The 12021-nt window shown below is 41.8% G+C and overlaps 1 protein-coding gene across 2 annotated transcripts in view; it reads right to left on the bottom strand.

The window, feature by feature from the left end:
- The window catches only part of LOC120933167 (RING finger protein 112-like), a 105252-nt gene that overhangs the window by 61356 nt on the left and 31875 nt on the right, over positions 1 to 12021 (bottom strand). For both annotated transcript variants that reach the window (XM_040346214.1, XM_040346213.1), the window contains 3 exons: positions 6157 to 6261; positions 4937 to 4987; positions 3892 to 3945 (listed from right to left, as the gene is read on the bottom strand). In XM_040346214.1, coding sequence (XP_040202148.1) covers positions 3892 to 3945; positions 4937 to 4987; positions 6157 to 6261 — 210 coding nt within the window. The remainder of the gene's footprint in view (positions 1 to 3891; positions 3946 to 4936; positions 4988 to 6156; positions 6262 to 12021) is intronic.

Raw genomic sequence — 12021 nt, 5'->3', positions numbered from 1 at the left:
GCACACAAAAACGATGAAATTATAATTACATTTCCTAGGATGCATACTTCTGTCCAGTATTTTAAATGTACACATTAATGTTCATTCTGTTTTTTTGTCCAGAAGAGGTTAGTACAATGCAATATACAGAAAAAAAAAACGACATACTTATTTATATGTATTCACTACCATGGCCCTGTCACTTAAAAATGTATGTAAACATAGCAGCTTTGGTATGAATCAGTTATGAATAGGGTTAACTGGAATATGTCATGAAACAGTAATACTTGTGATAAATGCTATCATTTGTAGAGACAGTTTGCTGTTGAGCTGGTGAAATAATACTACATTTTAATCTAAGGACAACAGAATACAGTAAATATAATTATGGCATACTAATTAAAAAAAAAATCATAGAAAAGTCTTCTTGAAAAACACAGGATCTTCAAAACTTGGAATCTTATACATGCAAACATTGTCTTAAGGCTTAGGGGAGCAAGGTTGAAGGCTGAGCTCAGTAGCCAATGGTATGACTATCTGAGTTGGTAATGACATATTGTTTTTTTTTTTGAGTTTTGGTGGGCATAGGATGCACGAAAATTCATTTTCATTGATGTTGCAGTGTTACATGCACAATGTTATAAAAACACAAATAGTACTAAAAAATCTAAAGGATTAAAGTATAACTAAAATGTAGCACAATCTACTAGGTAGGTGCTAGAGGTAGTTTTTCGGTTAGTGCAGGTAAATTTAGGCAGGCCTAGCTGGAGGCTAGGCCTGTTTGTTTTGATCTGTGTGGGCTGGGAGTGGTTCAGAGTAGGCTGGTGACTCACAGATAGCATAACTTTTCTGTCACCTTCCTCTTGCTGTCCATCACTTTTCTGTCATCTCCCTCTTGAGGTGGGGCTGTCTGGGATGTCTCAGGGAGCCCTGACCAATCCCCAACTAGGATTGGCAGGGGGCTGGCCTCCTTGAAATACCTTGAGTTAGCCCAGCTGGGGAAGAGTTGTCGGGTTGAAGAACTGGAGATGGAACACTAGGTTGTCGGGGCTTTTGAGGGCGCTCCCCGATCTGGTGGGGTGAACTCGGGCCTGGAGATTGAGTGCAGCATGGGGCTCTTTTGGAAAGCAAGAAGGATCAGGTCAGGAGGCACAGAGAGGAACCAAAGAGCACAACAGGAGCAAGTCTCCAGGAGGGAGCCACCGGTCACAGTCAGGAGGGGGCTGGTGAGTGACACGGGCAGTCGGGAGGACTAAAGAGGCATGCCAGTGAGGACGTAGAGGAAACAGTCAGAGCTGGGTGTGGATTTCAATGTCACAGGCAGTGAAGTTGGGCAGCTGCAGCCAGGAGGGCTGGCAGGGCCAAATAAGGACTTACTGGGAGACGTAGTCCACCTTAGGACAGCTAGCACTAAATACTTCCTATTCTATTTTTGCTACACTCAAAGGGACCCACAGGCCCTGCCTGCAAAAGGCAATTTCTGAGGCCTTACTGAGTCAGAGTTGGGCCAAACCATGTGCTAGCTGTGCCTGAAGTGATATGTTGTGCAGGAGAAAGAGAGAGAGCGAAACAGTCTGCAAGCAAGTGTTGTGCTGGAGGAGACTGGAGCTGTAAAGTGTAGATAGAAGTTCCTATTGATCATTATCGATCCAACCATTGATCTCTGGGCATCCCATAAACCTCTTACCCATCCAAGTTCAAATCCCCTCAATAAATCAACAAAAAAACTAAGCACAGTATTGTTCATTGTCTCATGAGTGACTGAGGAGTGAATGACAAGCTGGGCAGGGTGACAGGTGGATCACAACTTTCAGCAGCCCCTACGGAGTACCGCTACAAAAGGTAAACCGTTTTGTTTAGTTTTGGATAGAATGCAGAAGGATTAGAATGCTTGTCAGTTTTGTTTTGCTGTCTGTGCCCCCGTTAAGGAGCTTCACCCTCTCTCTTAGTCCTGTTTACCATTATCATTGAAAGTAAAAGAAAATTCCAAATGTTGGGTTGTCCGCAGAAAAGTAATAGAGAGGAAATCTTCCAATGGTCCCCAAGGAATTCCCTTAACATGTAGGTATTTCCTCTAACTTTCTGTTTTGATATGGGACAAGTTAGTGAAGACAAATCTCCGCAATGGGACATGAATGGACAAAAAAATCTGACTGGTTATAAACCTCCCTTACTCTATCCAAAATGTAAAAAAAAGGAAAATTGTTTCATACTTACCGTAATTTTCCTTTTCTAGTGCATATCAATGGCAGCATACTAGTGATAGGCTCCGCCCTCAGGACAGTGAATATCATAAAAGAAAAGGTTAGTGACTCCCCCAGCCTTTCTCCATAATATAGAATACAGAGGGAGGGTGCGTATGCTGCCATGGATATGCACCGGAAAAAAAAATTACAGTAAGTATGAAACAATTTTATGTTTTCCTGGTGCATCCATGGCAGCATACTAGTGATAAATAACCAGCTGAGACAGGTGGATAATGCTTAGAAAAGGAGATTTATTTGGACAAAACAAAAGGAGATTCAATTGTCCTCTTGCCGAAATCTACAGAGGTTAGAGCTCCTGGGTCTATCCTATAGTGCCTTATGAATGTGTGCTGCAAAGTCCACATCCCTGCTTTGCAAATTGTATCCAGCGAGACACGGTTAAGGAGACATTTGTAACAAAGAAGGCACCGATGTCTACGGCCCATGCGATTTCCTGTTTAACCGCCTGTACGTAGGGTTGTACTAAGGCGAAACTGAAGCTGGTTGGGTCTGCTTCATCAGAAGAATCCCCTGAATGATCCACTGGGGTCTTTGTGGGTGGATCTACTGCTGGTAAGGTAGCTTCACCTGTAGATGGCCCCGGGAGTACGTGCTCCCCTTTCTTTTCCATATGTTGAAGGACTTGCTGCAATGGCAGAGAAGCCATTAGCTCAGCGAACAAATCCTTAACCACCTTCTTTAGCATATCGAACACTTGTTGGCCCTTTGATTCCCTGTCTGCGGCATTGGCTCTAAAACAATTTTGGCAGACTAGCTTGTCAGCCATCGGGGGTTGCACCGCATGCCCAGCACTTTTTGGATCTTTCGTGACCAGCTGAATGGCATGAGCTATGGCCTCCTGAGGACCTATGACCATCAAGGCCAGGCTTCCCCCCCCCCTCCTTCCAAGATGGCCACTGCAGCCTCTCTGCACATCACGCATGCACGCCAGGGGGAAAGGGGAAATTCTACAAAAGCTGGCAACATACATGCGCCGGCTCCTAGAGGACGCAAAGTGCACCATAAACACTGCTGCTGACAAGGAAAGAGTGGAGCAGAGCCCTATATTCTGGGGGGAATCCTCTAGAAAGGTATACAGCGGGTATACTACGGAGTGTAAAGTGTAACAGAGCTTTTGGAAGAACCAGGAAGAAATTAGGAAGAAGGAGGGGAAAAAAAGTCAGATGCTCGCAGAGTCACCGGCTAGTCCGGCTCTTAGAAGAAACAGCAAATTGCTCTCCTGGTTAGGAAAGCTGCTGCAATCCCAAAAGACCCACAGAAGAGACTCCTCAGCCTATTAGCTCTTTGAGCGGCCCAGGACTGAGGACTGCATCTGGGAGAGGCTAAACCCAGGCAGAAGCTGCCTAAAGTAGAGGTAAGGACTATCGCGATATCACTGAGGTATGAGGAAAAAAAGGAGAATGGTGGGGGAGTCATTAACCTTTTGTTTTATGATATTCACTGTCTTGAGGGCTGAGCCTATCACTAGTATGCTGCCATGGATGCACCATGAAAAAGTTTTGCCTATAGTTCCACTTTAAACCTGACAGGGAGAAGAATGGTTTCATGATACTGCTGGTTGGTGGAAAGAAAGGCATATGAATAGGAAGAAAAAATATTATTTTTTTAGGTTAACAAATGCTTTAACTTAGCAGATAATGTATACCTTTAATTCAAAGAATGGATAGTATGGATCGTCTTCCAATGGATCATAGTAAATCTGAAAAACAATGTCCAGTTTATAGTTTCTATATATATTTTATATTTATTTTTCACATACAATTGATAACAATGAATAAATGGGAAAAACAATTCCAAAGAATATCAGATATCATGTTTTTTTTATAGTTCCCTTTAAGGTATTATGGGCCTAATCCTCAAAAAACTGGCGCAACGTAACTTTTTCCATTTAAGTTACACCGCCGCAAAATCTCTAACTAAGTGCCCGATCCACAAAGCACTTACCTAGAAATTTTGAGCGGTGTAACTTAAATCGGGCCGGCGCAAGGCGTTCCTCTTCTCCAGGGGGCGATTACCATTTAAATGAGGCGCGCTCCCGCGCCGGCCGTACTGCGCATGCTCGTGACGTCATTTTCCCGATGTGCATAGCGCGAAATTACGTTACGTCGGGCTTTGTGGATTGCGACGGGACAATAAAGTTGCGTCGGGTAAAAAAAAAGATACGGCGCCAAAAAAAATAATTATATTTAAAAAAAATCGCGTCGCGAGCAAGAAAGGTCTGTTTTTACAAGGTGTAAACAGTTTACACCTTGTAAAAGCAGCCCTAATTTTGAGTTAGCAAAATAAAACTTACGGAGAAAAAACGAAGCTGAAAAGCTTCGTGGATCTCCGTAAGTCCTAATTTGCATACCCGAGGCGGCATTTCGACGCAAAATGCCCCCAGCGGCGGATGCGGTACTGCATCCTAAGATCCGACAGTGTAATTCAAATTACACATGTCGGATCTTCGTCCTAACTATGGGAAACTGATTCTGTGGATCAGTTCCATAGTTAGGACCAGGGATACGACGGAGTAACAGCAGTTACTCCGTCGTATCTCTTTTGAGGATTTGGCCCTATATTCTTTCTGGTTTTAAAAATAAAAACTGTATATAGATGGAACCCATTTTACCCATGGGTATAAATTGTTTATATAAAATGTAACAAGAGCGTGGGCTTTACTAAAATTAAATAGATGAAGATCTTCTTACCTCAAGATAGTTTATGTCTGTCTCTTGCACATTGCCTTTCACATTGTACACCTGAAACATTAAAAATAAATCACAATTTTAAATACAGGACATGGATGGCAACAATCTGAGAAAGTTACTATAACTTGAATTTTAGGTGGCTAAGCAGTGAACAATGGGTAATAAGGTTGAGTTGAGTGGTTTTACAGGATTTTTTAGTGCATCGTCCCACACAAAATCACACAGATGAGAACTGTACTGCTAAAAAAAAGATTTTTATGCATTTTCAATGCATGTTGAAGAGGAACTGAACTCTGAAACTTGTGCCCTAAATTGGCAGCCAGAGGGCAAAGGACCAGTCACTAGAATTTCCTGTTGTCGCCCTGCAGCCGATTGCAGTCATCTTGGCAGATGTAGTCTCTATGTCACCAGGAAGGAAAACAATGGACAGCACAGTAATGGCATCACCAGATCTCACTCCAATGTCTTAAAGTGGAGTTCCACCCACTTTTGAGAGGTGGTCTTAAACGAAAAAGACCACCCATCGTTTTTGGATATTTAAATTTTTAATTAATTTAATTCTTTAATGCATTTTTTTTAAGTACAACCTGTACGTCATGTCCTTTTGTCCTTTTGTAACATTTCTAGATGTTCCCTATTACATTGCAAATCCTCACTTTCTTGAGTTCAGGTCCAATTTAAAGTTTTTGCAAAGGCAGAAGGGTTTACAAAGTTTGCATCAGGTAAAAGAGATCTGAGATCAGCGCCCACTCTACTTACCTGAGCCTGATCTCGATCCAGTGCTTCTCTCTCTTTCCCTCCTCTCTAGACACTGTGGCAGCAGAGGGAGCCATTGGCACCTGCTTCTGTCAATCAAATTCAGTGAGGAGGGAGTAAGGGGGCTGTGTGTGTCAATAGATGCACACACCCTGGCTCAGGATTGAGCCCACATCAGTGCCCTTATAGAAAGTGGCTTGCTAAGAGAGCACTCTGAAGGGGGGAGGAGCCAGGAGCACTGGTGGGAGACACCAGAAGAGGAGGTTCAGGGTTGCTCTGTGCAAAATTCTCACACAGAGCAAGTATGACATACTACAAACATTATAATAAATCTGCAGCTAGTATTTTTGAACCAATAAACAGATGGCAATGATTCATCCATTGGTGTATTTAGTTGGGGAAAAGACAAGCATTTGTGTGACCAGGATCACCAATGCTACGTATGGTTTTTAGCTGTTACTTACAAGGTGAGAGCTGATCATCATGGTTAATACATGAAGCTTCATGCTTGCACTTTCATGATATGCTTCATTCTCAGCGCCTTCAGTGTCCAGAAGAAATACAGCCATCTGTAGGGAACCAAATTGAGAAATTGTCACATTGCTGGCAAGGCATTGAGAATTTTTCAAGATGCAGCTCTAACCAGGATTGACTCTTCAAAAAAATAAATAAATACTGAAATATAAAACTCCCACCAACTCCATCAACGTTCATCATCCCAAACCCTCCAAGATAGTGTTCAGAATTTTTTTTGCTAGTTAAATTTAGATTCTTTCATTGTAACCAGTGTGGCTGTAATTGTTGTGTTAGGTAAATCTAGTTCTGCTTACTGTAATCAGTGATTAGTTAGGTCTAAGTGATTAGTTAGGTCTGCTCAATGTTTCAGCTTCCCGCTAGTTTTGACTATTTCCTTTGCTTTCCTGAGAACTGGGCAACCATCTGGAACATACAGTTGCAAGAAAAAGTATGTGAACCCTTTTGGAATGATATGGATTTCTGCACAAATTGGTCCTAAAATTTGATCTGATCTTCATCTAAGTCACTACAATAGACAATCACAGTCTGCTTAAACTAATAACACACAAAGAATTAAATGTCACCATGTTTTTATTGAACACATCATGTAAACATTCACAGTGCAGGTGGAAAAAGTATGTGAACCCCTAGACTAATGACATCTCCAAGCGCTAATTGGAGTGAGGTGTCAGCTAACTGGAGTCCAATCAATGAGATGAGATTGGAGGTGTTGGTTACAGCTGCCCTATAAAAAAGACACACCAGTTCTGGGTTTGCTTTTCACAAGAGGCATTGCCTGATGTGAATGATGCCTCGCACAAAAGAGCTCTCAGAAGGCCTACGATTAATAATTGTTGACTTGCATAAAGCTGGAAAGGGTTATAAAGGTCTTCCTCCCAGGACTATTCCCTTCTCTTCTGTACTTTCCTTCCTCACTTCCCCCCGCCCCCCCTCTTTTTTCCTCCCCCGCCCCTCCTTTGCCCCCCCTTCCCTTCCCTCTCCCCTGTTCTACCCCTCTTCCCTTCATCCTTCCCCACTTCCCCCTCCTCCCTTCCCTTCCCTCTTTCCTTCACTTCCTTTCCCTCACTCCATTCATTACCTTTTCCATCCACATTTACATGTTGTGGTCCCTTTTACTCACTAATCCTTTAATAGCATTACTAAAGAATTTTACTTACTTTATCAGAGCTTGTCACATTATTCCCCTTTGTGCGCCGCGGGGGTATTTGAGCCCATGCCTGGCCCATGAACCATTTTTAGGTGAGCATTTGACACCTTTTTTGATACCTGACTGCTTTTCAATGTTAAAATGTTGTAATTTTATATCTACTATGTTTTTGTATAATTTTGCTTGTCTTTTGTCAATTATATTATATATAATACAGATCCTTCTGAAGAAGCGGTAATTCTGCGAAACCGGTCAAGGTCCTGGCCTGCTCCACTTTAACAGATATATGGAGTTTTTTGTTACCAACAATGCTGTTTTCTACTGTGGGGTTTGGCCCAAATGTTTTAACATTGTATAGTTTCTTTTATGTTAAAAAAAAATTGTTATGCTATTACCTGGTTGTGTTATCAGTGCCTAGAAAAATCCTAGTCAACCCTTGACCTGTGACTATTGATGGGTTAGACAGCATTAAGCAGCCCTCACCCTATACTCACTTGGTCCCATTCTCTGCATTCACAGCTGAGCGTAGCATTTTAAAGTGTTTTTCAGGTGTTTTTTTGCGTGTTTTTATGTGCGACTTGAACAGTTTTATACAGCGTTTCGGAGCGTTGGTGTTTTCTTTTATTAGCCAAATGGGAAAACGTATCTGTTGCATCATTTGTTGCTAGTTATTTCATTTTTCTTTAGCTTTTCCATTGGCTTTTATTTATTTTTGTATTATTAGGCTTTTTTTTTTTTTTTTGCTAGGGTAAGGGCTTAATAACAAACATATCATACTTACCTACTCTGTGCAATAGATTTGCACGGGGCAGGCCTAATCTTCCTCTTCTTAGCTCCCCCACTGCGCTGGGTTTCAAAGGCATAAGTCGGCGTAGGTGGAAGTGGGCGTGAGTCATGCAAATGAGGCGTGACCCCATGCAAATGATGGGCCGAGCGCCAGACAGATACGTATCACCAACTGCGCATGCGCCGAGACGAGGACGCATCCCTCTGCGCATGCTCATAACCACGTCGGAACAACTGCCTAAAATACGCCGGATCACTGCCTACGGCGTGAACGTAACCTACGCCCAGCCACACACGCGTCCAACGTAAACTCCATAAAATACGCCGGCTTGTGTTCCCTGGTGCAGACCTTTGCATGTCTAGTGCTGGGTTACACCTCCTTTATGGTGCTTAACGTTACACCGGACATACAACTTACGCGCACATCGCGTAGCCTGCGTCGGGCGCACATACGTTCGTGAATCGCCGTATTTCCCTCATTTGCATATTTGAATAGAAAATCAATGGGAGCGCCACATGCGTCCAGCCTAAATATGCGCCCACGCTACGCCGGCGTAGGCAAGTTACTTAGACGGGATGAAGCCTGTTTTTAGGCGTATCTTAGTTTGTGGGTCCGGCGCACAGATACGACGGCGAACATTTGCCCTTACGCGGCGTATCTTGAGATACGTCGGCACAAGTGCTTTGTGAATCCGGGCCACTGAGTTTAACAACTTGCTGATCGCCATCCATCTTTTACTGCGGACGAGCAGCTCATACAGGCACAAACATGTACCTGTACGTCAGCAGTGTCTTCCGGGTTCAGGGTCTGCGCACCCCCCGACCTTGGCTGACTCCCACTGTGATTGGACACAGCAGGATTTTGTCAACAGGTTTCAGCCAATGATTCATGGCTGAGACCTGCTGATTGGCTGTGTCAGAGGGCTGTACAGAGGGAGCTAACAATCAGAACAAACAGATATTTAGTAAAAAGCTTCACACATTACACATTGTTAGGTACACAATTAACCCTTTGATCACCTCTATATGTTAAAACAGAAGTATAGGATTGTTTACCTAGGTGGATGCTGCATCTGTCCCCCTCTGGGTCTAAGGCTGTATTCACACCTATGCATTTTTTGTGTTTTTTGCATTTTGCAGATTTGCACTGCAGTCCATTTAACATGGTTTCATATGAAACACGTTCTGTAGTGCAAAATGCAAAAAGCACTAAAAATGCATAGGTGTGAATCCAGCCTAACACTTATGCCGCGTACACACGATCATTTTTCCGCATGAAAAAAACGTTGTTTTTAAAAAACATAATTTAAAATGATTGTGTGTGGGCTGCACATCGTTTTTCAGTTTCTGAAAAATTACAATTTTTTTTTTTTTTTCGAACATGCTGCATTTTTTAACGTCGTTTTAAAAAAAAATAGTTTTTCGGGTTGTAAAAAATTATCGTGTGTGGGCTTAAACGACAGAGATGGGAGCGCTCGTTCTGGTAAAACTACCGTTCATAATGTAGTAAGCACATTCATCACGCTGTAACAGACAAAAAAGCGCAAATCGTCTTTTACTAACAAGGAATCAGCTAAAGCAGCCCAAAAAGGCGAATAGAACTTCCTCTTTAGAGTGTCATTGTACTTGTTGTACGTCACCGCGCTTTGTTCATACATTTTTTTAAAACAATGGTGTGTGGGCAACATCGTTTTTAAGTTGGAAAAACGTCGTTTTTTGGACATGCTGAAAAACAACGTTTTCTTTCATGCTAAAAAATGATCGTGTGTACGGGGGCATAAGAGCCGAACGATCAAACACCACCGATAATTTGGTTCTCAGAGATCCGTGAGCAGAGAGCTGGTGAAAGTCAGCCCGCCACAGTATCACAGTTCCACTAAAAGTTGCTGATCACTGTCTATACAGGTATAAAAAAAATTATATAAACATTACAATATATATATACCACAGTTTTAGATGTTATAACTTTCACACAGACCAATCAATATACACTTATTAGGATTTTTTATCAAAGACATGTAGCAGAATACATTTTGGCCTAAATTTATGAAGAAATGTGATTTTATAATTAGGGCTGTTACTGATTAAAATTTTCGTGTTCGATTAATTATAACTGTAATGTCCACACCTCTCCCCCAGTAATGTCCGCACATCTCACCCAGTAATGTCCACATCTCCCCCAGTAATGTCCACATCTCCCCCGTAATGTCCAATCTCCCCCCAGTAATGTCCACATCTCCCCCGTAATGTCCAATCTCCCCCCAGTAATGTCTACATCTCCCCCCGTAATGTCCACATGTCCCCCATAATGTCCACATCTCCCCCAGTAATTGTCACTTCTCCCCCAGTAATGTCCACATCTCCCCCGTAATGTCCACATCTCCCCCGTAATGTCCACTAGGGATGAGCCGAACACCTCCCCATTCGGTTCGCACCAGAACCTGCGAACAGACCAAAAGTTTGTGTGCTAATTTTAAAGGCTAATATGCAAGTTATTGTCCTAAAAAGTGTTTGGAGACCTGGGTCCTGCCCCAGGGGACATCTATCAATGCAAAAAAAAGTTTTAAAAACTACTGTTTTTTCGGGAGCAGTGATTTTAATAATGCTTAAAGTGAAACAATAAAAGTGAAATATTCCTTTAAATTTCAAACCTGGGAGGGGGGGGGAGTGTATAGTATGCCTGTAAAGCAGCGCTTGTTTCTCGTGCTTAGAATTGTCCCTGCACAAAATGTCATTTCTGAAGGAAAAAAAGTCATTTAATATCACTCGGGGTTATAATGAATTGTCAGCTCCCAGCAATAAAGAGAAAAATCTATTAAAAAAAAGAAAATGCGTGGGGTCCCCCCAAATTCAACACAGTTGGGAAAGTCCTTTATCTATATATATAAAACTCAACGTGTGTGTGTGTGTATGTATGTATGTATGTATGGATGTTCCAGCATCAAGTCCAAACGGCTAAAGATATTAACATGAAACTTGGCACACATGTTACTTATATGTCAGCAACAAACATAGGATAGGTGGTTTAACCCTTACCCACCCCCATTTGCCATGGTCGGGGTTTTTCTTTAAAGTCCCATTCAACTCTATGGGAAATACATGTTACTTCATAACTTCCAAACGGCTGTACATATTTCGATAACACTTGGTCACATGTTACTTATGTGTCCACTTAAACTATAGGATAGTTAATTTATCCCTTAACTACCCCCATTTGTGAGGGTCTGGGGTTTTGTTTAAAGTCCCATGCAAATCAATGGGAAATGTATGTTCCCACATAACTTCTGTACGCCTGGAGATATTTCAATAATACCTGGTACACATATTACTTATATGCCAAATAAAAATATATGACAGTTAAATTAACCCTTACCTACACCCTTATATAAAAGATGGGTATATTTATATTACTATGATTTTCCTCCCCAAAAGGTTAAGATAGGAAGACCGGGCAACGCCGGGTATTCAGCTAGTTAAAAATAAAAATGAAAAAAAAGATTCCAGCGGTAGTAATCCACTCTCGGTCTCCAGTCTTTGTATGAATGACTTTTCTCTGTATTGCCGGGAGCTGACAATTCATTATAGCCGCGAGTGATTTTAAATTACTTTTTTTCTTCAACAAACAAGCGCTGCTTTACAGGCATACTATACACCCCCCCCCCCCAGGTACAAAATTTTTAATATTTCACTTTTATTGTTTCACTTTAATCATTATTAAAATTACTGCTCCCAAAAAAAAAACAGTTTTAAAAAAAAAAATTGCATTGGTACAATTTTATGACAATAACTTGCATATAAGCCTTTAAAATTAGCACTTTAGATTTCTCATATAGACTTTTACAGGGTGTTCCGCAGCTTT

The sequence above is a fragment of the Rana temporaria genome, chromosome 3, assembly GCF_905171775.1.
Source record: "Rana temporaria chromosome 3, aRanTem1.1, whole genome shotgun sequence".
In the NCBI taxonomy this organism is placed as follows: Eukaryota; Metazoa; Chordata; class Amphibia; order Anura; family Ranidae; genus Rana; species Rana temporaria.
This window is presented reverse-complemented; position numbering and strand designations above follow the sequence as displayed.